This window comes from Gobius niger (genome assembly GCF_951799975.1).
Source record: "Gobius niger genome assembly, chromosome: 1".
Taxonomy (NCBI): Eukaryota; Metazoa; Chordata; class Actinopteri; order Gobiiformes; family Gobiidae; genus Gobius; species Gobius niger.
Window position 1 is genome coordinate 76,247,417 of NC_136852.1, and position 26,829 is coordinate 76,274,245.

Genomic DNA, 26,829 nt, shown 5'->3' on the forward strand with positions numbered 1-26,829 from the left:
GACCATCAGACCCATCAGACCATCAGACCATCAGACCCATCAGACCCATCAGACCATCAGACCATCAGACCATCACATCATCAGACCATCAGACCATCAGACCCATCAGACCATCAGACCATCAGACCATCAGACCCATCAGACCCATCAGACCATCAGACCATCAAACCATCACATCATCAGACCATCAGACCCATCAGACCATCAGACCATCAGACCATCAGACCCATCAGACCATCAGACCATCACATCATCAGACCATCAGACCATCACATCATCAGACCATCAGACCCTCAGACCCTCAGACCATCAGACCATCAGACCATCAGACCCATCAGACCCATCAGACCATCAGACCATCAAACCATCACATCATCAGACCATCAGACCATCAGACCCATCAGACCATCAGACCATCAGACCATCAGACCCATCAGACCATCAGACCATCAGACCATCAGACCCATCAGACCCATCAGACCATCAGACCATCAGACCATCACATCATCAGACCATCAGACCCATCAGACCATCAGACCATCAGACCCATCAGACCATCAGACCATCAGACCATCAGACCATCACATCATCAGACCATCAGACCCATCAGACCATCAGACCATCAGACCCATCAGACCCATCAGACCATCAGACCATCAGACCATCACATCATCAGACCATCAGACCATCAGACCCATCAGACCATCAGACCATCAGACCATCAGACCCATCAGACCCATCAGACCATCAGACCATCAAACCATCACATCATCAGACCATCAGACCATCAGACCCATCAGACCATCAGACCATCACATCATCAGACCATCAGACCATCACATCATCAGACCATCAGACCCTCAGACCCTCAGACCATCACATCATCAGACCATCAGACCATCAGACCCATCAGACCATCAGACCATCACATCATCAGACCATCAGACCATCACATCATCAGACCATCAGACCATCAGACCATCAAACCATCACATCATCAGACCATCAGACCCTCAGACCATCAGACCATCAGACCATCAGACCATCAGACCATCAAACCATCACATCATCAGACCATCAGACCCTCAGACCCTCAGACCATCAGACCATCAGACCCATCAGACCATCAGACCATCAAACCATCACATCATCAGACCATCAGACCCTCAGACCCTCAGACCATCAGACCATCAGACCCATCAGACCCATCAGACCATCAGACCATCAAACCATCACATCATCAGACCATCAGACCCTCAGACCCTCAGACCATCAGACCATCAGACCCATCAGACCCATCACATCATCAGACCATCAGACCATCACATCATCAGACCATCAGACCCTCAGACCCTCAGACCATCAGACCATCAGACCCATCAGACCATCAGACCATCAGACCATCAGACCCATCAGACCATCAGACCATCACATCATCAGACCATCAGACCCATCAGACCATCAGACCATCAGACCATCAGACCCATCAGACCATCAGACCATCAGACCATCAGACCATCAGACCATCAGACCCATCAGACCATCAGACCATCAGACCCATCAGACCATCAGACCATCAGACCATCAGACCATCAGACCATCAGACCATCAGACCATCAGACCCATCAGACCATCAGACCATCACATCATCAGACCATCAGACCATCAGACCATCAGACCATCAGACCATCAGACCATCAGACCATCAGACCATCAGACCATCAGACCATCAGACCCATCAGACCATCAGACCATCAGACCATCAGACCATCAGACCCATCAGACCATCAGACCATCAGACCCATCAGACCCATCAGACCCATCAGACCATCAGACCATCAGACCATCAGACCATCAGACCATCAGACCCATCAGACCATCAGACCATCAGACCATCAGACCCATCAGACCATCAGACCCATCAGACCATCAGACCCATCAGACCATCAGACCCATCAGACCATCAGACCATCAGACCATCAGACCCATCAGACCATCAGACCATCACATCATCAGACCATCAGACCATCAGACCATCAGACCATCAGACCATCAGACCATCAGACCATCAGACCCATCAGACCATCAGACCATCAGACCATCAGACCCATCAGACCATCAGACCCATCAGACCATCAGACCCATCAGACCATCAGACCCATCAGACCATCAGACCATCAGACCATCAGACCCATCAGACCATCAGACCATCAGACCCATCAGACCATCACATCATCAGACCATCAGACCCATCAGACCATCACATCATCAGACCATCAGACCATCAGACCATCAGACCATCAGACCCATCAGACCATCAGACCATCAGACCCTCAGACCATCAGACCATCAGACCATCAGACCATCAGACCATCAGACCATCAGACCCATCAGACCATCAGACCATCAGACCCATCAGACCATCAGACCCTCAGACCCGTCAGACCCGTCAGACCCGTCAGACCCGTCAGACCCGTCAGACCCGTCAGACCCGTCAGACCCGTCAGACCCGTCAGACCCGTCAGACCCGTCAGACCCTGGTCATCAGCTGTTACCCTTTTACTTCATAATGGTATTACATATACTGTGTGTATGTGTGGGGGAGGAGCCTGTGTGTGTGTGTGGGGGAGGAGCCTGTGTGTATGTGTGTGGGGGAGGAGCCTGTGTGTGTGTGTGGGGGAGGAGCCTGTGTGTATGTGTGTGGGGGAGGAGCCTGTGTGTGTGTGTGGGGGAGGAGCCTGTGTGTATGTGTGTGGGGGAGGAGCCTGTGTGTGTGTGTGGGGGAGGAGCCTGTGTGTATGTGTGTGGGGGAGGAGCCTGTGTGTGTGTGTGGGGGAGGAGCCTGTGTGTATGTGTGGGGGAGGAGCCTGTGTGTATGTGTGGGGGAGGAGCCTGTGTGTATGTGTGGGGGAGGACCCTGTGTGTATGTGTGGGGGAGGAGCCTGTGTGTATGTGTGGGGGAGGAGCCTGTGTGTATGTGTGGGGGAGGAGCCTGTGTGTATGTGTGGGGGAGGAGCCTGTGTGTATGTGTGGGGGAGGACCCTGTGTGTATGTGTGGGGGAGGAGCCTGTGTGTCTGTGTGGGGGAGGGGCCTGTGTTCCTATTAATGCATTAAAGCATCAACAATCCCTCAAAAACTAAACGACCTAAATATTTCATCCTTTTGAACGCTGTGATGTCGCCGGAAACAGCAAAAAGGTTCTTCTAGAAACATGAACATGACTGTCAGGTATTGAATGATTTTGTTTAAGAGTTGATGATACATGAAGTTATTTGAAGTTAATAAGAATATAATTGTATTCTTAATTTGTTTCTGGTGGAGCAGCAGGTCAAATACAAATGTCATAAAACAGAGGTTTTAGTGACTATGATGAGAACAGGAGTTGCACTGAGTGCCCTCATGTATTTATTTATATATTTGTCATTGTAAATCATATGTTGAAGTCAATATATGACTATTAGAATGTTAAATATTTAATATTTTCAAAATCACACTGCAGACACTCAGATATACTTGACAAAGATTTGACTTTGTACAAATGATTGGAAACCATTTAATATTTAGAAACAACTCGGTTGCGCCGCCTGACATTTCTTATGCAGAGAAGTTACAAATACATACAACAAATGAAGAGACAGTTTTGAAAAATGTTTTTAAAATAACCTTTTAGACGCTGTTTGTCATTGACCGATGTTTAAATTTGACAGATGCATATGAGGCTTTAAAATAACCCCAGCGTTGATATTTTCCATCTTCTGTGAATCAGACGGTCACTATGAAACACTGGGGAGGCTTTGCTTGGAGCTCCTCGTGTGGCCACTAGGGGGCGTCACAGAGCGGCTCAGAACTGACGTGATATTAGATTAAAGGCATTAGAAATGTGGAAGTCGGTTTCAGGTTTCACCAATGAAACCATTTGCATCTCACAAAGAAACCTTATGCTCCTCACACACGCCTCACTGACGCCTCATGAGGATCATTCAGACCTTCTGCTCTGGAGTGTTTACACTCACATGACGTGACGGGCGAGTCACATATGAGCCGTTTCTAACCCGCCCTGATGCTGTTCAACATGACGCTTTATAAACATGACGCATTATAAACATGACTCATTATAAACATGACTCATTATAAACATGACGCATTATAAACATGACGCATTATAAACATGACGCATTATAAACATGACGCATTATAAACATGACGCATTATAAACATGACGCATTATAAACATGACCCACGGCTTTAACTACATCCAAATGTGCCGGTTTTAGTTTGATTCATTCAGAACGAGCTGGTGAGTCTCTGGGATCAGAGGAAACACAAACTCACGCACAGACCGTGGAAACAGGAAACATCCAGCGCCACAAAAACACAAACCGGAGTCATGTTTACGTCATAAACCTGCTGTGAAGATGTTCGAGTGAGTCGTGGCTAAATGATGCTGATGGTTTAAACACAGAGAAGCATTAACATCCTACATCAGTCACTGATCATCTGTCCAGAACCTGCTGTCCACCATCTTTGGACAATATGCTTCATCAAAAAGAGTCTAAGCTAATCTCCATAGGAAGTGTACAGGGCAGGCAATCAAGCTAACGAGCTAACGAGCTAACGGGCTAACGAGCTGACGAGCTAACGTTACCTGGCTGTGTGGACGCCTCCACCAGGCTCCAGGGCCCACAGCGCCTCTGGCCGATGATGAGGTCCAGGACGTAGGACCTCAGCCCGTCCCTCAGCAGGTCGTGGAGGGCGGGGCACAGGTACTTCAGGACCAGGTGACCCACGTTTGGACTCACCCAGCTGTTTCCCAGTTTACTCTGCGGGAAACAGAACAAAGAGGACCCGTGAGAGCCGGAACAGGAACCATGTTTATTTCTGATTTCAGCAGTGACACAAAGGCTGGTAAATGCACTCTCTCTGCTCTCCTGCTGGGCCTCCTGCTGGGCCTCCTGCTGGGCCTCCTGCTGGGCCTCCTGCTGGGCCTCCTGCTGGGCCTCCTGCTGGGCCTCCTGCTGGGCCTCCTGCTGGGCCTCCTGCCACTTCAGCTCTGTCCGGACTCACCTGCTGGTTTTACATCTTTGAAATCGCGGATCGCTGTTTATTATATTTAATTCTTATTTTTTCAGCAGAGCCTTGGACGTGACGACACGGTGCCCCCCCCCTAACAGGACAGGCCCAACATGCAGACGGGGGAGACGCAGCCTGAGGAGTGGCCTCGCTCTTAAGGTTTGGAACTTAAAGGGACTAGATGGAGTTTAAAATGTTAACATGATGTATTTTCTTCTTATTTGCTCCAGTCATGTCCTAACGAGCTCAGGCCTGTTCACCACAACTGTCACTTCATAAAGAAGCTGCAGTTACGTATAAGACCAGAGGGGGCAGTGGTGAGTCCCTTTACATGTTGACATACACTGATCAAAGGCAAGAGAAAAGTGACAAAAGGATTTCTGTTCCTTACGCTCCGTCCCCACCAAACTCGATTTGGCGCCTCCAAAGCGTCAGGTTTACATTTAAAATACATGGAGGACGCGCCTCCGGGGGGCGTCAAGATGTCCCGCAGCGCCTCACGCGCCTCCTCTGCGGCGCGTTTTGAGGTTTTTCACGCTTGGTGAGCGTTTGGCGCCTCCAGGGCGTCGAGCGCGGCCGACGCTCGAGTTGGGAAATGTTGAACTTTTTGGCGAAATTCGCGAGCGTCGACCAATCAGGAGCTTTCTCCCCACAGTGACGTTGTAGCTGAGCCACCGGGGCAGATTCTACGCCGGCCCCACAGATGTAAACAAGTCACAAGTCACGGTTTAGCTTCTTTGTGAACCGGAGCTACAGCCGCTCTGGGACTTTTAAAGACACATCAGTGCTTCTTTATCTAAACACCAGGATTAAAAGCGGCGGAAGAACCGTTGAAAGCGACTCTCGTCCGAGCGCAGCTCCTGGAGCAAATGGTGAAACTCGCCAAACTGAGAACGCCTAACGCCTTCGGACGATCTCATGAATCCAGACACGGCGCCGACGAGCCCGTAGACGACGTTGTCTGGCTTTATGAAGCAATAAAAGCCAAGCCACTCTCTCTATGTCATCCATGTTGATAACTGACAACTGACAACGGCAACAGAGATGCTCCTCCCAACGCGCTCCACGACCACGCTCTCGACGCTCTTCTCTTGACGCTTGGTGACGAGCGTCTGACTTGAATGAGCACAGGCGTCCAACAACGGGCGTGACCCGCGTTTTTGATGCCCAAATCGAGTTTGGTGTGGACGGAGCATTAGAGTTAAAGATGTATATTAGTGATTTACCGTCCAAAGAGAAAACTATTTAAAGTTTGTGTTTTCAGTTCAGGGTCCCTCAGCCTTGTTCCAGTTGTTCTCCAGCCCTACAGTCCTGGTGCTGAAGACCAGAGCGGCAGAGTGACGTCCATCAGAGCGTGGGCTGGCGTGTGAAGAGGAACGAGGAAGATTCCTGACACAGATAAACCGGTCTCACCTTGACGTCTGGGTCTCGGGTGGTCCCAAAGTGAGCCACGATCAGGTCCACGGCCGTGTTCACCGCCTTCACCAGCGCTGCAGAGAGTCAGGGGCAAAACATCACAATCAAGGCCGACCCAGGGTGCTGAGGGCGCTGCAGCACCCCCCGGTGGATAGTTAGTGAACTGCAGGCAATATCAACCCCTTAACTCCCACCGGAACCGAGCACATCTTCTCCAGCTTTACCCCAATCCAAAAGCTTCTGGAAAAAAGGTGTGAAAATGGCGACAAAACTGAGACGAAAACAAGGATGAAAATGTGAAGAAAGTGAGAAAACATGGACGAAAAAGTGACAAAAAATGTACAAAAAAATTACAAAAATGGACAAAAATTTGACAAAAAATGGAGGAAAAAATTACGAAAAAGTGATAAGAATTTGACAAAAAAATTCGAATAATTTGACGAAAAATTTACAAAAAAATGACAAAAAAATGACAAAAAAATGACAAAAAAATGACAAAAAAATGACAAAAAATTGAGAAAAAAATGGACGAAAAAATGACAAAAAATGACAAAAAATTACAAAAAAAATTACAAAAAAAATACAAAAAAATTACAAAAAAATTACAAAAAAATTACAAAAATGGACAAAAAATGGACGAAAAAGTGACAAAAAAGTCACGAAAATTAGAAAAAAATGAGTCGACTGCCCGACAAAAAAAGTGATGGAAAAAAATCTGCCGTGAGGAAAAAGATCCATTTAGTTTTGTAGGTCTTTCAAATGAGGCGTTACACTGGCCTACAGGATTTGGGTAAAGCTGAACTGGAGAAAAACGGGAGGGACGAGGGGGACGAGGGGGACACACATGGATCTGTTAGTTAGATGATACGACTACTTCCTATTCCCCAGGGTCTCTTTGGTTTAGTCTAACCCTCATCCCTGTCCTCCGTCTGAAAGGCGTGACCTCTGACCTCTCTTCTGCTGCAGGTCCACGGAGCGGCTGGACGTGTCCGGGGAGAGGCAGAACTCTTCAGGCGGCCTCTCCATGAGGGACAGGTACTCTGGGCCCCAGTCTGTGGACGTCTGCTGCTCTCCTGCTGGACACAACACACAGGGTCAGAGGGTCAGACAGAGGGTGAGACAGAGGGTGAGACAGAGGGTCAGAGGGTCAGACAGAGGGTCAGACAGAGGGTGAGACAGAGGGTGAGACAGAGGGTGAGACAGAGGGTGAGACAGAGGGTCAGAGGGTCAGACAGAGGGTGAGACAGAGGGTGAGACAGAGGGTGAGACAGAGGGTCAGAGGGTCAGACAGAGGGTGAGACAGAGGGTCAGAGGGTCAGACAGAGGGTGAGACAGAGGGTGAGACAGAGGGTGAGACAGAGGGTGAGACAGAGGGTGAGACAGAGGGTGAGACAGAGGGTGAGACAGAGGGTGAGACAGAGGGTGAGACAGAGGGTGAGACAGAGGGTGAGACAGAGGGTCAGACAGAGGGTGAGACAGAGGGTCAGACAGAGGGTGAGACAGAGGGTGAGACAGAGGGTGAGACAGAGGGTGAGACAGAGGGTCAGACAGAGGGTCAGACAGAGGGTCAGACAGAGGGTCAGACAGAGGGTGAGACAGAGGGTCAGACAGAGGGTGAGACACACAGAGGGTCAGACACACAGAGGGTCAGACAGAGGGTGAGACAGAGGGTGAGACAGAGGGTCAGACACACAGAGGGTCAGACACACAGAGGGTCAGAGGGTCAGACAGAGGGTGAGACAGAGGGTGAGACAGAGGGTCAGACAGAGGGTCAGACAGAGGGTCAGACAGAGGGTCAGACAGAGGGTGAGACAGAGGGTCAGACAGAGGGTCAGACAGAGGGTCAGACAGAGGGTCAGACAGAGGGTCAGACAGAGGGTGAGACAGAGGGTGAGACAGAGGGTGAGACAGAGGGTCAGACAGAGGGTGAGACACACAGAGGGTCAGACACACAGAGGGTCAGAGGGTCAGACAGAGGGTGAGACAGAGGGTCAGACAGAGGGTCAGACAGAGGGTCAGACACACAGAGGGTCAGAGGGTGAGACAGAGGGTCGCCACAGCTTTTACAAACCACAGTAATGTGTCCCACAGATTTTCCACTTTCCTGCTTTAATAATAAATAAAGGTGTATTTAGCTCTGATATGCGAGTCTGTACATTCACCCTGAGGTGAGACGCTGTGAGGGGAAAATTTGAATCTTTAGCTGTAGAACCAAGATAAATATGTGGAGGAAGAAATCAGAGGGATCATCATTTGTAAAACACTCTCTGTGGGTAAAACAAGGCCCTAAAAACACAGACGTACTAAATTAAAGATGCAGAAACGTGGATTATTCTGTGGCAGCTCATTTTGTTGATTTTAATCATCCCATATAATCATTTATATATGGATTATGTAAAACTGCTCCCTAGAGGTGGGACCATAGATCTAGGAGGGACAGGGCGGCGCCAGCAGGGGGGGCTAGGGGGCGCTAGTTTTCTCTAGAAACATTCCAAAAGGAGTGAGTGGGACAGGTTTCATTAAAACTAAAGCACGAGGCCCAGTGTGAGGCTGAACCTAAAGCACGAGAACAGAGCGAGTCCTCCAGATGAACCCATTACAAAACAATCGTTAGTTGCAGCCTGAGTGTATTCATTTATTTAAAGGGGGGTATTATGCGAAATGGACTTTTCCAGCTTTCCATCCTGTTATTCTGTCACTCCCTCATTAAAAACATGGCTGAAGTGTTGCCTTGGCACATTCACGTATTTCTGAGTCATCTGTAAAAACTCTGATGGCGGCCATTTTAGGGATAGGTTTGCCTGAGTCCTCCTAGGAACGCCCCCACCTCCTGGAGACGCCTCCGAGCTTTGGTCACCAGCCGAGTAACCAACCACTGCTCCTCAGCAGAACCCCCTCCCCACTGATGCCACAGACAGCGTGTGGAGGGGGCGTGTCTAAAGGCTCAGAGGTTCTTAAAGAGACAGAGGCCTATTTCAAGACATTCACTACAGCCATTTTGAGAGAGACATTTTATACAAGGCAGTTATTCTAATTTACTGCATTTACAGACCAACAGAAGGTTTGTCATCATTGTAGTGAGATATAGACTGGTGCTATGGGGCTGACAAAAGCAGAACACCCCCTCTTTAAAGCAGAACACCCCCTCTTTAAAGCAGAACACCCCCTCTTTAAAGCAGAACACCCCCTCTTTAAAGCAGAACACCCCCTCTTTAAAGCAGAACACCCCCTCTTTAAAGCAGAACACCCCCTCTTTAAAGCAGAACCCCCCCTCTTTAAAGCAGAACACCCCCTCTTTAAAGCAGAATACCCCCTCTTTAAAGCAGAACACCCCCTCTTTAAAGCAGAACACCCCCTCTTTAAAGCAGAACACCCCCTCTTTAAAGCAGAACACCCCCTCTTTAAAGCAGAACACCCCCTCTTTAAAGCAGAACACCCCCTCTTTAAAGCAGAACACCCCCTCTTTAAAGCAGAACACCCCCTCTTTAAAGCAGAACACCCCCTCTTTAAAGCAGAACACCCCCTCTTTTAAGCAGAACACGCCCTCTTTAACTTTACCTTATTCATTTACTTTTTTTTTATTGCTGAGATCCCCGGGGTAATTGTTTTTCTTTAGTGCCCCAAAAAATGTACTGTTTGTGAGCCCCCCCTGACCCCCCCCTGAGCCCCCCTGAGCGCCCCTGGGACAAACGTCTGGCGCCGCCGCTGAGCAGAGGGCCCTCCGTGATCCCCCACACAGCTGTGAGCATCTGTAACGCGCTTCAGTGAAACCCTAGCGTGAGGCTCTGTTGCAGCACCGTGGAGCCGGTCCGGGGGTCCCGCGTGAGCCGGAGGGAAGTCGAACACGTTGTGTCGCGGTGGCCTCTGTGCCGGGCCCCGGGGGACCAGGGGGTTCCTCCGCCGGTACTCCCTCCATTTAAGAGCCTGGGGAGACAGGTGGTGGGCTGAGGGGCGTGGTCAGGGGCGGGACGTGGTCAGGGGCGGGGTCAGAGGCGGGGTCAGGGGCGGGGTCGGACAGGTGAGATGAGAGCGTGTGGGGGATGATGACGGGAGAGGATAGAGATGATCAATCACAAGAGAAGGTGCAGAAGAAGAGGAGGAGCAGAAGAAGAGAAGGTGCAGAAGAGAAGGTGCAGAAGAAGAGAAGGTGAAGAAGAAGAGAAGGTGCAGAAGAAGAGAAGGTGAAGAAGAAGAGAAGGTGCAGAAGAAGAGAAGGTGAAGAAGAAGAGAAGGAGCAGAAGAAGTGAAGGTGCAGAAGAGAAGGTGCAGAAGAAGAGAAGGTGAAGAAGAAGAGAAGGTGCAGAAGAAGAGAAGGTGAAGAAGAAGAGAAGGAGCAGAAGAAGAGTAGGAGCAGAAGAAGAGAAGGTGCAGAAGAGAAGGTGCAGAAGAAGAGAAGGTGCAGAAGAAGAGAAGGTGAAGAAGAAGAGAAGGTGCAGAAGAAGAGGAGGTGCAGAAGAAGAGAAGGTGAAGAAGAAGAGAAGGTGCAGAAGAAGAGAAGGTGCAGGAGAAGAGAAGGTGCAGAAGAAGAGAAGGTGCAGAAGAGAAGGTGCAGAAGAAGAGAAGGAGCAGAAGAAGAGTAGGAGCAGAAGAAGAGAAGGTGCAGAAGAGAAGGTGCAGAAGAAGAGAAGGTGAAGAAGAAGAGAAGGTGCAGAAGAAGAGAAGGTGAAGAAGAAGAGAAGGAGCAGAAGAAGAGTAGGAGCAGAAGAAGAGAAGGTGCAGAAGAGAAGGTGCAGAAGAAGAGAAGGTGCAGAAGAAGAGAAGGTGAAGAAGAAGAGAAGGTGCAGAAGAAGAGGAGGTGCAGAAGAAGAGAAGGTGAAGAAGAAGAGAAGGTGCAGAAGAAGAGGAGGTGAAGAAGAAGAGAAGGTGCAGAAGAAGAGAAGGAGCAGAAGAAGAGAAGGTGCAGAAGAAGAGAAGGTGAAGAAGAAGAGGAGGTGCAGAAGAAGAGAAGGGGCAGAAGAAGAGAAGGTGAAGAAGAAGAGAAGGTGCAGAAGAAGAGAAGGAGCAGAAGAAGAGAAGGTGCAGAAGAAGAGAAGGTGAAGAAGAAGAGAAGGTGCAGAAGAAGAGGAGGTGAAGAAGAAGAGAAGGTGCAGAAGAAGAGGAGGTGCAGAAGAAGAGAAGGGGCAGAAGAAGAGAAGGTGCAGGAGAAGAGAAGGTGCAGAAGAAGAGAAGGTGCAGAAGAAGAGAAGGTGCAGAAGAAGAGAAGGTGCAGAAGAAGAGAAGGTGCAGAAGAAGAGAAGGAGCAGAAGAAGAGAAGGTGCAGAAGAAGAGAAGGTGCAGAAGAAGAGAAGGAGCAGAAGAAGAGAAGGTGCAGAAGAAGAGAAGGAGCAGAAGAAGAGAAGGTGCAGAAGAAGAGTAGGAGCAGAAGAAGAGAAGGTGCAGAAGAGAAGGTGCAGAAGAAGAGAAGGTGCAGAAGAAGAGAAGGTGAAGAAGAAGAGAAGGTGCAGAAGAAGAGGAGGTGCAGAAGAAGAGAAGGTGCAGAAGAAGAGAAGGAGCAGAAGAAGAGAAGGTGCAGAAGAAGAGAAGGTGAAGAAGAAGAGAAGGTGCAGAAGAAGAGGAGGTGAAGAAGAAGAGAAGGTGCAGAAGAAGAGGAGGTGCAGAAGAAGAGAAGGAGCAGAAGAAGAGAAGGTGAAGAAGAAGAGAAGGTGCAGAAGAAGAGAAGGTGCAGAAGAAGAGAAGGTGCAGAAGAAGAGAAGGTGCAGAAGAAGAGAAGGTGAAGAAGAAGAGAAGGAGCAGAAGAAGAGAAGGTGCAGAAGAAGAGAAGGTGAAGAAGAAGAGAAGGTGCAGAAGAAGAGGAGGTGAAGAAGAAGAGAAGGTGCAGAAGAAGAGAAGGTGCAGAAGAAGAGAAGGTGCAGAAGAAGAGAAGGAGCAGAAGAAGAGAAGGTGCAGAAGAAGAGAAGGTGAAGAAGAAGAGAAGGTGCAGAAGAAGAGGAGGTGAAGAAGAAGAGAAGGTGCAGAAGAAGAGGAGGTGAAGAAGAAGAGAAGGTGCAGAAGAAGAGGAGGTGCAGAAGAAGAGAAGGGGCAGAAGAAGAGAAGGTGCAGGAGAAGAGAAGGTGCAGAAGAAGAGAAGGTGCAGAAGAAGAGAAGGTGCAGAAGAAGAGAAGGTGCAGAAGAAGAGAAGGTGTAGAAGAAGAGAAGGAGCAGAAGAAGAGAAGGTGCAGAAGAAGAGAAGGTGCAGAAGAAGAGAAGGAGCAGAAGAAGAGAAGGTGCAGAAGAAGAGAAGGAGCAGAAGAAGAGAAGGTGCAGAAGAAGAGAAGGTGCAGAAGAAGAGAAGGGGCAGAAGAAGAGAAGGTGCAGAAGAAGAGAAGGTGAAGAAGAAGAGAAGGAGCAGAAGAAGAGAAGGTGCAGAAGAAGAGAAGGAGCAGAAGAAGAGAAGGTGCAGAAGAAGAGAAGGTGCAGAAGAAGAGAAGGTGCAGAAGAAGAGAAGGAGCAGAAGAAGAGGAGGTGCAGAAGAAGAGAAGGAGCAGAAGAAGAGGAGGTGCAGAAGAAGAGAAGGAGCAGAAGAAGAGAAGGTGCAGAAGAAGAGAAGGTGCAGAAGAAGAGAAGGAGCAGAAGAAGAGACGGTGCAGAAGAAGAGAAGGAGCAGAAGAAGAGAAGGTGCAGAAGAAGAGAAGGTGAAGAAGAAGAGACGGTGCAGAAGAAGAGAAGGAGCAGAAGAAGAGAAGGTGCAGGAGAAGAGGAGGTGAAGAAGAAGAGAAGGTGCAGAAGAAGAGAAGGTGCAGGAGAAGAGGAGGTGCAGAAGAAGAGAAGGTGAAGAAGAAGAGAAGGTGCAGAAGAAGAGAAGGAGCAGAAGAAGAGAAGGTGCAGAAGAAGAGAAGGTGCAGAAGAAGAGAAGGGGCAGAAGAAGAGAAGGTGAAGAAGAAGAGACGGTGCAGAAGAAGAGAAGGAGCAGAAGAAGAGGAGGTGCAGAAGAAGAGAAGGAGCAGAAGAAGAGAAGGTGCAGAAGAAGAGAAGGTGCAGAAGAAGAGAAGGAGCAGAAGAAGAGAAGGGGCAGAAGAAGAGAAGGAGCAGAAGAAGAGAAGGTGCAGAAGAAGAGAAGGTGAAGAAGAAGAGAAGGAGCAGAAGAAGAGAAGGTGCAGAAGAAGAGAAGGAGCAGAAGAAGAGAAGGTGAAGAAGAAGAGAAGGGGCAGAAGAAGAGAAGGAGCAGAAGAAGAGAAGGTGCAGAAGAAGAGAAGGTGAAGAAGAAGAGAAGGAGCAGAAGAAGAGAAGGTGCAGAAGAAGAGAAGGAGCAGAAGAAGAGAAGGTGCAGAAGAAGAGAAGGTGAAGAAGAAGAGAAGGAGCAGAAGAAGAGAAGGTGAAGAAGAAGAGAAGGTGCAGAAGAAGAGAAGGAGCAGAAGAAGAGAAGGTGCAGAAGAAGAGAAGGTGCAGAAGAAGAGGAGGTGAAGAAGAAGAGAAGGAGCAGAAGAAGAGAAGGTGAAGAAGAAGAGAAGGGGCAGAAGAAGAGAAGGAGCAGAAGAAGAGAAGGGGCAGAAGAAGAGAAGGAGCAGAAGAAGAGAAGGTGCAGAAGAAGAGAAGGTGCAGAAGAAGAGAAGGAGCAGAAGAAGAGAAGGTGCAGAAGAAGAGAAGGTGCAGAAGAAGAGAAGGTGCAGAAGAAGAGAAGGAGCAGAAGAAGAGAAGGTGAAGAAGAAGAGAAGGTGCAGAAGAAGAGAAGGAGCAGAAGAAGAGAAGGTGCAGAAGAAGAGAAGGTGCAGAAGAAGAGACGGTGCAGAAGAAGAGAAGGAGCAGAAGAAGAGAAGGTGCAGAAGAAGAGAAGGTGAAGAAGAAGAGACGGTGCAGAAGAAGAGAAGGTGAAGGAGAAGAGGAGGTGAAGAAGAAGAGAAGGTGCAGAAGAAGAGAAGGTGCAGGAGAAGAGGAGGTGCAGAAGAAGAGAAGGTGAAGAAGAAGAGAAGGTGCAGGAGAAGAGAAGGAGCAGAAGAAGAGAAGGTGCAGAAGAAGAGAAGGTGCAGAAGAAGAGAAGGAGCAGAAGAAGAGAAGGTGCAGGAGAAGAGGAGGTGCAGAAGAAGAGAAGGTGAAGAAGAAGAGAAGGTGCAGGAGAAGAGAAGGAGCAGAAGAAGAGGAGGTGCAGAAGAAGAGAAGGTGCAGAAGAAGAGAAGGAGCAGAAGAAGAGAAGGAGCAGAAGAAGAGAAGGTGCAGAAGAAGAGAAGGTGCAGAAGAAGAGAAGGAGCAGAAGAAGAGGAGGTGCAGAAGAAGAGAAGGTGCAGAAGAAGAGAAGGAGCAGAAGAAGAGAAGGAGCAGAAGAAGAGAAGGTGCAGAAGAAGAGAAGGTGCAGAAGAAGAAGAGAAGGAGCAGAAGAAGAGAAGGTGCAGAAGAAGAGAAGGTGCAGAAGAAGAGAAGGAGCAGAAGAAGAGAAGGTGCAGAAGAAGAGAAGGAGCAGAAGAAGAGAAGGTGCAGAAGAAGAGAAGGTGCAGAAGAAGAGAAGGAGCAGAAGAAGAGAAGGAGCAGAAGAAGAGAAGGTGCAGAAGAAGAGGTGCAGAAGAAGAGGAGGTGAAGAAGAAGAGAAGGAGCAGAAGAAGAGAAGGTGCAGAAGAAGAGAAGGTGCAGAAGAAGAGAAGGAGCAGAAGAAGAGAAGGAGCAGAAGAAGAGAAGGTGCAGAAGAAGAGAAGGAGCAGAAGAAGAGAAGGTGAAGAAGAAGAGAAGGTGCAGAAGAAGAGAAGGAGCAGAAGAAGAGAAGGTGCAGAAGAAGAGAAGGTGCAGAAGAAGAGACGGTGCAGAAGAAGAGAAGGAGCAGAAGAAGAGAAGGTGCAGAAGAAGAGAAGGTGAAGAAGAAGAGACGGTGCAGAAGAAGAGAAGGTGAAGGAGAAGAGGAGGTGAAGAAGAAGAGAAGGTGCAGAAGAAGAGAAGGTGCAGGAGAAGAGGAGGTGCAGAAGAAGAGAAGGTGAAGAAGAAGAGAAGGTGCAGGAGAAGAGAAGGAGCAGAAGAAGAGAAGGTGCAGAAGAAGAGAAGGTGCAGAAGAAGAGAAGGAGCAGAAGAAGAGAAGGTGCAGGAGAAGAGGAGGTGCAGAAGAAGAGAAGGTGAAGAAGAAGAGAAGGTGCAGGAGAAGAGAAGGAGCAGAAGAAGAGGAGGTGCAGAAGAAGAGAAGGTGCAGAAGAAGAGAAGGAGCAGAAGAAGAGAAGGAGCAGAAGAAGAGAAGGTGCAGAAGAAGAGAAGGTGCAGAAGAAGAGAAGGAGCAGAAGAAGAGGAGGTGCAGAAGAAGAGAAGGTGCAGAAGAAGAGAAGGAGCAGAAGAAGAGAAGGAGCAGAAGAAGAGAAGGTGCAGAAGAAGAGAAGGTGCAGAAGAAGAAGAGAAGGAGCAGAAGAAGAGAAGGTGCAGAAGAAGAGAAGGTGCAGAAGAAGAGAAGGAGCAGAAGAAGAGAAGGTGCAGAAGAAGAGAAGGAGCAGAAGAAGAGAAGGTGCAGAAGAAGAGAAGGTGCAGAAGAAGAGAAGGAGCAGAAGAAGAGAAGGAGCAGAAGAAGAGAAGGTGCAGAAGAAGAGGTGCAGAAGAAGAGGAGGTGAAGAAGAAGAGAAGGAGCAGAAGAAGAGAAGGTGCAGAAGAAGAGAAGGTGCAGAAGAAGAGAAGGAGCAGAAGAAGAGAAGGAGCAGAAGAAGAGAAGGTGCAGAAGAAGAGAAGGTGCAGAAGAAGAGAAGGAGCAGAAGAAGAGAAGGAGCAGAAGAAGAGAAGGTGCAGAAGAAGAGAAGGTGCAGAAGAAGAAGAGAAGGAGCAGAAGAAGAGAAGGTGCAGAAGAAGAGAAGGTGCAGAAGAAGAGAAGGAGCAGAAGAAGAGAAGGTGCAGAAGAAGAGAAGGTGCAGAAGAAGAGAAGGAGCAGAAGAAGAGAAGGAGCAGAAGAAGAGAAGGAGCAGAAGAAGAGAAGGTGCAGAAGAAGAGAAGGTCACCACCACAGAAAACGACTCAAATAGATTTAGCATTTAATCACTGGACAATGAGAAGGTTTTACTGTAATTATGGCTGAGTTTGGTGATAACTCGTAGTAAGTAATAATATCGTTTAATGAAGACATTTCATTGGTTATTGCTAAACGTTAAAGTGATGACGTCATCGCTCCCCAGCGCGTGTGAACTGGGACTGAACTAACGTTCGGCCTTGGGTCGACCCTCAGACAAGAACACATTCAGAACATGTTTGTCTAAACTAAAGAGTTTCAGCTTGAACATCTCTTACCGTTCCCTCGGGCCGGGGGCCCCCTGAGCGCCTCTGGGGGGCCCCTGAGCGCCTCTGGGGGGCCCCTGAGCGCCTCTGGGGGGCCCCTGAGCGCCTCTGGGGGGCCCCTGAGCGCCTCTGGGGGGCCCCTGAGCGCCTCTGGGGGGCCCCTGAGCGCCTCTGGGGGGCCCCTGAGCGCCTCTGGGGGCTTGGTCTCCCCGTATCCCGCGGGGCTGAGGACGTCCCCCTGCAGGCCGGGCAGCACCGGGGCCACGGCTCCTCGTTTGGCGGCCAGGGAGGCGGGCGGGGGCGTGGGGGGGCCGCACACGTGTTGGGGCGGGGTCCGGGGGCCGGGGGAGTAACGGCCCAGCGGAGAGGGCCGGGCCGGTCCCCCGGGGCGGGGCGCTGAGGTGTTTGAGATGAAGACGTCGGGGTCGCGCTCGCCCCCAGACTCGGAGCCGGAGCCCGAGCTGGACCGGGCCCCCCCGGGCAGGGGCTCCGGGGGCAGCAGGGCCCGCGCCGGGCGGCAGGGGAACTGGTGCTGGAAGGTGAAGGGCTGGATGGGCAGGGTGGTCGGGCGCTGCTCCTTACTGTAACGTAACAGGGCGGGGCCGCTCTCCCCACCTGGACACAAAATGACTTGAGTTTAGTCACTTAACACTTAACCCATTGTGTTCAGTTGTTAGCTGTGCCACGCTCTGTGCCACGGACAGAGCGTGGCACAGAGCGTTATCATGTATATCCAGATGTAGAAAAAGATCCCTGCCTTAATGAAACTATAGGACGAGCTCTGGCGGCCATGTTGTGATTGTCCCTTTGAAGCGAGTGCAATGTTTACGTCGCCCATACTTTAGCGTAACCACGGTAACTGTCTCTATGCAGGCGTCTGGTCTGAGTTTGTGGCTCATTTCTCTGTAATTCACATGAAACAAAAACTGTCCTAACGTTCACAGTCGTCTCTTGAGCTCAGATGAACTCGGGGCTCATTGTTTCCTCACAAAGACGATCTTCAGAAACGTGTGATGTTGGTCAGAAGAACAAGAATAATGTGAATCCAGTCAGAACAGAATTGTAGAACATGAACAGAACCTGACTGAGCTCGTGTCTTCTGTAGCAAGTTTTGCATTTTGATTTGTTCAAGTGAAACAGTAACACAGACTTTTCTCATTATATTTTGCCACAGATTAGATTTTCCTCTTGTAAACACGTATATTTACGCTTGTTTCACGCTGTATTACTGGACTGTATTTACTGACATCACATTAGACCTTTTTACATCATACTGACAACATGACGGAAAAACTGCAAAGACAAACATGTAGCAAAAGCAAAACAGTTGTGCAGGTCAGTCACTTTTGTAGGTCTTAGCTTTCAAATGAGGCTGTGAGCTGCTGTCAAGAAGCTAAAAGCCGAACTGAAGAAAATGCAGGTGGTTGAGGTGGAGATAAAATCCTGAGCAGCGTCAAAGAACTTCAGAACTCATTATCCTGGGTTTGTCGTCTGTCCAACGGTGCAACGCATGGAGTGAACACAATCCAGCAGCTTTAGGGCAGAACAAACACAAACACACAAACACACACACACACACACACACAAACACAAACACACAAACACACACACACACAAACACACAAACACAAACAACAACACTCAGACGGTTCACCAGATCATGGAGTAAACACAATCCAGCAGCTTTAGGGCAGAACAAACACAAGCACACAAACACACACAAACACAAGCACACACAAACACACACAAACACACACAAACACACAAACACACAAACACACACACACACACACACACACAAAAACACACACACACACAAACACACAAACACAAACAACAACACTCAGACGGGTCACCAGATCATGGAGTAAACACAACCCAGCAGCTTTAGGGCAGAACAAACACAAGCACACAAACACACACAAACACAAGCACACACAAACACACACAAACACACACACACACACACACACACACACACACACACACACAAACACACAAACACAAACACACACAAACACACAAACACACAAACACACAAACACACAAACACACAAACAACAACACTCAGACAGTTCACCAGATCAGTCATTACCCACGTGAGAGTCCACGGTCCTCAGTCCGCGCTGCAGGGACAGTATTTACCTCAGGGTGACAGACAGGAGCAGCTGACGGCAGCACAGACCTGCTGACCGGGGGGGGGGGCGGGGGCCGGCAGGGGGGGGCGGGGGGGGGGACGGCGGGGGGGGGCCTCATGTCTCAGTGCTAAGAGAATTACTCAAGATGCAACGGTTTAGTCTGATGACGCGTGAAGAACGGTTGATTGTAACTCCTCACTGCTGTTTCACACAGAGAACACAAACAGGTCATAAATGAAACAAAGTCCAAATGTTTCCATGATCATTATCTGACAGCGACTGGATTCACATTATTGTTTTTCTTCTGACCAACATCACGCTCATGTTCCTGAAGATCGTCTCCACTTTCAGGCACCTTCATGAGGAAATAATGAGACGTGAGTTCATCTGCGCTGTGATTGTTTCATGTGAATTACAGAGAAATGAGACGAAGAATCTGATACTGTGCTATAGTGCGCTCTGACTGGGCAACAGAGCTGTGACAAACTCCTCCCCCTCCTGAAGGCGGAGCCACACGTGTGCGTGAGCCAGCTCCTTTCTGCAGACGCCGGGACACGAGAGAACGAGCCACCTTCACCCAGACCAGCCGTGGCAGGATCTGGACGAGAGCGACCAGGGGAGGAACATGGTGTCCGGAAACAACCGCCGCGAGCGCCATCGACGGCGTCCGCGAGCGCCATCGACAGCGTCCGCGAGCGCCATCGACGGCGTCCGCGAGCGCCATCCACGGCGTCCGCGAGCGCCATCGACGGCGTCCGCGAGCAGGACAGATGACTTAACAGCAGATCTCTTTAAAATGTTCAAAAGTGACCCTAAAAGTTACTGCAGTGTCTTTTCCAGCTGCTCCACCTCCGTCGTGTCCCGATGGTTTTATGAAGAACACGAGCCGCGTCCCCTCAGGCCTGAAGGACCCGTGAGCTTTTGTGAGAGATCTCCACATTGAGAAGATCTCCACAAGTCCCCTACGCTCCTCACCCACAGCGGGACTTAAAGAGGGGGTATTATGCTTTTTTCAGCCACATAGCACCAGTCTATATCACACTAGTTGCTGCTTTATTGACATTATTTGTACATAATATGCTGCCTGTTTTCAATGAATGTTGTGAAGGTGAAGGTTGGTAGCTTGTCGCGGCTAATAGTGCCTTAGCTCTGGGAGAAACCACTCGGCTACGACTCACTGTAGATGAAATGTGAGCAATAAACTACAAAATCCACAAGCCAGGCTCCGTGTGTGATCATCATAAAGGCTTCAAACAGTTGCCTGTTTTAGTGGCGTTTTCAATGCATAATATGCTGCTTGTATTCAGTGAATTTTCCCGTTGGCTTGTCGCAGCTAGCTTGTTAGCTCCGGGAGAAACCACTCGGCTACGACTCACTGTAGATGAAATGTGAGCAATAAACTTCCAAATCAACAAGCCCGGCTCCGTGTGTGATCATTGTTAAACGGTTCTTTATGTGTGTGGTGCTTTTATTGACTTTATTTGTGCATATTTCTCGTTTTCACGTGATGACTCGAGGTTTAGCTTAGCATTAGCTTTCTCCGGAGGCTCTGTGCATCATCACGGCCCAGCGCAGAACCAGACACTGAAATAAGTGTTCTTGTCACCGGTTTTAATCCTGGGTGTTTCGGGAACAGAAACACTGATGTGTCTTTGTAAAAGTCTCAGAGTACACAGAACACATGAAGCTAATCCTCCATGATGACTCTGTTTACATCTTAGGGCTGGACACTGCGGGGAGGGGGTTCTGCTGAGGAGCAGTGGTTGGTTACTCGGCTGGTGACGAAAGGTCGGAGGCGTATCCTGGAGGTCGAGGGCGTTCCCTGAAGGAATCAGGCGTTTTATCCCTAAAATGGCCGCCATCAGAGTTTCTACAGATAACTCGAAAATACGTGAATGTGCCAAGGCAACACTTCAGGCATGTTTTTAATGAGGGAATGACTTAATAACATGATGTAAAGCTTGAAAAAGTCGATTTTGCATAATACCCCCCCTTTAAAAACTCCGCCCGCCGCTGGTGGGACATGTCCTTCAGGAGGGTACGCTCACGGTCAGGACAGTTAAAGTAAATATCAGCACATTTTGAACTACAGGTGTTTATGAAAGACAACACGTGGATGTACCTTGAGTGCTGTGCTCCTGGCCGAGCTGGAGGGGCCCCTGGAGGCCGCTGCCCTGGCCCACAGTGAGCTCCGTGATGGGGCAGCAGTCGGAGGCGTGGCTGGAGGCGGTGGGTGGAGCGGGGTCGTTGGCGGGTCTGGCAGTAGGAGAGTGAAGTCCCGCTCCGGCGCGGCGTTTACTGCGGGCGATTTCCGCGAAGGACGTGACCCTGGGGGGCGCGATCTGAGCCGGGGCCCCGCCCTCGCTCAGCCTCACTGGACAGCTCAGCATCCGCCCCAGAGCGCCCAGCCGCGGGCACTGGCAGCCGCCCGGAGCGCCCCGCTGTGGGCACTGGCACAGCTCCAGACTGCGGTCGTAGCTGCGGGAGCGAGGCCTCCCTTCAGCTGAGGGCCCGTTCACGTAAACCTGGCCCTCCACACGCTCCGGCTCCTCCTCCACCTGCTCCACCGGCTCCACCTGCTCCACCTGCTCCACCTGCTCCACCTGCTCCACCGGCTCCTGCTGAGGGACAACGACAGTTCAGGAGGTTCAGGAGAAGACGTGATGATGATATAGTTTGATATCGTGATGATATAGTTTGATGTTGTGATGATATAGTTTGATGTCGTGATGATGATATAGTTTGATATTGTGATGATATAGTTTGATATCGTGATGATATAGTTTGATGTTGTGATGATATAGTTTGATGTCGTGATGATGATATAGTTTGATGTCGTGATGATGATATAGTTTGATATCGTGATGATATAGTTTGATATCGTGATGATATAGTTTGATATTGTGATGATATAGTTTGATATTGTGATGATATAGTTTGATATCGTGATGATGATATAGTTTGATATCGTGATGATATAGTTTGATATCGTGATGATATAGTTTGATATTGTGATGATATAGTTTGATGTCGTGATGATATAGTTTGATATCGTGATGATATAGTTTGATATCGTGATGATGATATAGTTTGATATCGTGATGATATAGTTTGATATCGTGATGATATAGTTTGATATTGTGATGATATAGTTTGATATTGTGATGATATAGTTTGATATCGTGATGATATAGTTTAATGTCGTGATGATGATATAGTTTGATGTCGTGATGATATAGTTTGATATCGTGATGATATAGTTTGATATCGTGATGATATAGTTTGATATCGTGATGATGATATAGTTTGATATCGTGATGATATAGTTTGATATCGTGATGATATAGTTTGATATCGTGATGATATAGTTTGATATTGTGATGATATAGTTTGATATTGTGATGATATAGTTTGATATTGTGATGATATAGTTTGATATTGTGATGATATAGTTTGATATTGTGATGATATAGTTTGATATTGTGATGATATAGTTTGATATCGTGATGATATAGTTTGATATTGTGATGATATAGTTTGATGTCGTGATGATATAGTTTGATATCGTGATGATATAGTTTGATATCGTGATGATGATATAGTTTGATATCGTGATGATATAGTTTGATATCGTGATGATATAGTTTGATAACGTGATGATATAGTTTGATATTGTGATGATATAGTTTGATATTGTGATGATATAGTTTGATATCGTGATGATATAGTTTGATGTCGTGATGATATAGTTTGATATCGTGATGATGATATAGTTTGATATCGTGATGATATAGTTTGATATCGTGATGATATAGTTTGATATCGTGATGATATAGTTTGATATCGTGATGATATAGTTTGATATCGTGATGATGATATAGTTTGATGTCGTGATGATATAGTTTGATATTGTGATGATATAGTTTGATATCGTGATGATATAGTTTGATATCGTGATGATATAGTTTGATGTCGTGATGATATAGTTTGATATCGTGATGATATAGTTTGATATCGTGATGATGATATAGTTTGATGTTGTGATGATATAGTTTGATATTGTGATGATATAGTTTGATATCGTGATGATGATATAGTTTGATGTTTTGATGATATAGTTTGATATTGTGATGATATAGTTTGATATCGTGATGATGATATAGTTTGATATTGTGATGATATAGTTTGATGTTGTGATGATATAGTTTGATATCGTGATGATATAGTTTGATGTCGTGATGATGATATAGTTTGATATTGTGATGATATAGTTTGATGTTGTGATGATATAGTTTGATATTGTGATGATATAGTTTGATATCGTGATGATGATATAGTTTGATGTCGTGATGATATAGTTTGATATTGTGATGATATAGTTTGATGTCGTGATGATGATATAGTTTGATGTCGTGATGATGATATAGTTTGATATCGTGATGATATAGTTTGATGTCGTGATGATGATATAGTGTGATATCGTGATGATATAGTTTGATATTGTGATGATATAGTTTGATATTGTGATGATATAGTTTGATATCGTGATGATGATATAGTTTGATGTCGTGATGATATAGTTTGATATTGTGATGATATAGTTTGATATCGTGATGATATAGTTTGATATTGTGATGATATAGTTTGATGTCGTGATGATATAGTTTGATGTCGTGATGATATAGTTTGATATTGTGATGATATAGTTTGATATCGTGATGATATAGTTTGATATTGTGATGATATAGTTTGATGTCGTGATGATATAGTTTGATGTCGTGATGATATAGTTTGATATCGTGATGATATAGTTTGATGTCGTGATGATATAGTTTGATGTCGTGATGATATAGTTTGATGTCGTGATGATATAGTTTGATATCGTGATGATATAGTTTGATATTGTGATGATATAGTTTGATGTCGTGATGATATAGTTTGATGTCGTGATGATATAGTTTGATATTGTGATGATGATATAGTTTGATATCGTGATGATATAGTTTGATATCGTGATGATATAGTTTGATGTTGTGATGATATAGTTTGATATTGTGATGATATAGTTTGATATTGTGATGATATAGTTTGATGTCGTGATGATATAGTTTGATGTCGTGATGATATAGTTTGATATCGTGATGATATAGTTTGATGTCGTGATGATATAGTTTGATATTGTGATGATATAGTTTGATGTTGTGATGATATAGTTTGATATTGTGATGATATAGTTTGATATTGTGATGATATAGTTTGATGTCGTGATGATATAGTTTGATGTTGTGATGATATAGTTTGATATTGTGATGATATAGTTTGATATTGTGATGATATAGTTTGATATTGTGATGATATAGTTTGATATTGTGATGATATAGTTTGATATTGTGATGATATAGTTTGATATTGTGATGATATAGTTTGATATTGTGATGATATAGTTTGATATTGTGATGATATAGTTTGATATTGTGATGATATAGTTTGATATTGTGATGATATAGTTTGATATTGTGATGATATAGTTTGATATTGTGATGATATAGTTTGATATCGTGATGATATAGTTTGATATCGTGATGATATAGTTTGATGTCGTGATGATATAGTTTGATATCGTGATGATATAGTTTGATGTCGTGATGATATAGTTTGATATCGTGATGATATAGTTTGATATCGTGATGATATAGTTTAATGTCGTGATGATGATATAGTTTGATGTCGTGATGATATAGTTTGATATCGTGATGATATAGTTTGATATCGTGATGATATAGTTTGATGTCGTGATGATGATATAGTTTGATGTCGTGATGATATAGTTTGATGTCGTGATGATATAGTTTGATATCGTGATGATATAGTTTGATATTGTGATGATGATATAGTTTGATATTGTGATGATATAGTTTGATGTCGTGATGATATAGTTTGATGTTGTGATGATATAGTTTGATGTTGTGATGATATAGTTTGATGTCGTGATGATATAGTTTGATGTCGTGATGATGATATAGTTTGATGTTGTGATGATATAGTTTGATGTCGTGATGATATAGTTTGATGTCGTGATGATATAGTTTGATATCGTGATGATATAGTTTGATATTGTGATGATATAGTTTTATGTCGTGATGATATAGTTTGATATTGTGATGATATAGTTTGATGTCGTGATGATATAGTTTGATATCGTGATGATATAGTTTGACATGACAGAGCTAAGGCTAACGTGGCTAATAAACCACACGTGTTTAGCATCTGTGGACGTGCACTCACATGAGGAGACGTCTCCTCGTCCTGCTCCTCCTCCAGGCCCGGGGGCGTCGGTCTGAACAGGAAGTAGTGGTTGGGCTGGTTGGGGGTGGGGCTCCTCTGGTCGTCGGAGCTGTTGGCGCTGGAGCCGGCGGGGCTGGGAGACGACTGAGACAAGTCACACGTCACCAGTTTGTAGTAGTTCTGAGTGGCCACGACCAGCCGGGCCTGGCTCTGCAGACACGGCTCCGAGTGACCGGGAGGACACGCGTTACAGTTCCCGTCCAGGTCCAAGGCCTGGAGGTCCAGGGCCTGGTGCTCCGCAGAGCAGGAGGAGGTGGACAGCAGGGGCTCCCTGAGCAGAGGAGGCGGGCGTGGCGGCTCTGTGGGGGAGGACAGCAGGTCCAGGTAAAAGGCCCCGCTCTGGACTCTGTTCTGGTTACTGTCCTCTGACCACTGCGGCTGCTCCGGGACCGCGTTGTTCAGTTTGCTGTAGATGGCGCTGAAGTTGACCAGGACGCCGTCGGAGCTGTTGCACGAGGAGTCGCTGCCGTAGGCCTGGCTCTCACAGAAGGCCTCGGGGCAGGACACCATGTGGTCCTCCTCGGCCTCGTCATCGGCCCAGTCCTGCTCTCCACAGTCCATGGACACGTTGGAGCCGCTGCTGAGGGGCCGCTGCAGGGGCCTCCCAGAGCCGTGCAGGTGGAAGGGCTCGGAGGAGAAGTCTCCGTGCAGGCTGAAGGAGCAGTCCTCCTGGTACCCGCTGAAGGAGCAGTCCTCCTGGTCCTCCTGGTCCTCCTGGTACCCGCCCAGCCCGTCCTCCTCGTCGGGGCGGCAGAGGAAGGGGTTGTGGCGTAAGGCGCTCCTGTGTCGGCCTTTGGCTCGGGGCAGAGTGTGAGCTGTGATCTGCTCCTCCGAGTTACTGGAGGTGAAGGACGACGAGTCACTCGCCATGCTGCTCCCGCGGGTGCTCTTACGCTCTTTGCGTTGGGAGGTCCAGGCGCCGCTGGAGGTGTGGAACAGGCTGCTGAAGAGCAGCGCCTCCCCGTGGAGAATGTCTCTCTCAGGGAGCGAGGTGGTGCGACTCAGGCCCAGGTTCTCAGGAGGCATGAAGGGGCTGTCCCCCAACAATCCCCCTTTACGAGCCCCCGACACCTGACAGTGCACCAGGGGGATGTGGTGCACGATGAGGGTCTCCCCTGACAGCTTAGGAGGGCTGTCCATGCTGCAGGAGGCAACGGGCCAACACTTCAACCCAAACGGACCCCCCACATCTGGAGGTCTTGGTCCACGGCCTGGTCCATGAAGCCCATCTGAAAACACGAGAGAGAGAGAGAGAGAGAGAGAGAGAGAGAGAGAGAGAGAGAGGATGAACAAACATAAACAGCATCGTCCAAGAGTCTAAAGCACTCAGTCCATTAACCTCCGCAAACAGACACGGCTTTAGATACTCTGTTCCCTAAGGGTGGGGGGGAACGCACTCAAAGGAGGAGCTGGGACGTGAAGCAAAGGGGAGGTGTTTGTGTTTAGTGTTTGTGCTCATCGACTCCTGTGTAGAGTGTGGAGTGTGTAGTGTGTAGCGTAGTGTACATGCTACAATAAAACATTACACAATATGCTAATTAAATATGTATATTTGATCTAAACGACCCCCAGGTTGAGAACCACGGCTCTAACAGCAGCAGGAAAGACACACTGTGACATTTATTCCGACACCAGTTCTTTAATGATCAACGATTCACCAGGTTCATCTCCAATGAAAGAAAGTGGGAAAAACAAGAAGAAGAAAAATGTGTAAAGGGG

At 47.6% G+C, this 26,829-nt stretch overlaps 1 protein-coding gene across 1 annotated transcript in view; it reads right to left on the minus strand.

The window, feature by feature from the left end:
• rusc2 (RUN and SH3 domain containing 2) overlaps positions 1–26,334 on the minus strand; it is a 49,158-nt gene extending 22,824 nt beyond the window's left edge. Inside the window, exons 1-7 of the mRNA XM_079579658.1 lie at positions 25,051–26,334; positions 20,888–21,350; positions 16,640–17,242; positions 10,285–10,431; positions 7,438–7,560; positions 6,485–6,561; positions 4,647–4,821 (exon numbers count right to left, since the gene is read on the minus strand). Of these exons, the coding sequence (XP_079435784.1) occupies positions 4,647–4,821; positions 6,485–6,561; positions 7,438–7,560; positions 10,285–10,431; positions 16,640–17,242; positions 20,888–21,350; positions 25,051–26,250 (2,788 nt within the window). The 5' untranslated portion in view covers positions 26,251–26,334. The remainder of the gene's footprint in view (positions 1–4,646; positions 4,822–6,484; positions 6,562–7,437; positions 7,561–10,284; positions 10,432–16,639; positions 17,243–20,887; positions 21,351–25,050) is intronic.
• Between the last annotated feature and the right edge of the window lie 495 nt (positions 26,335–26,829).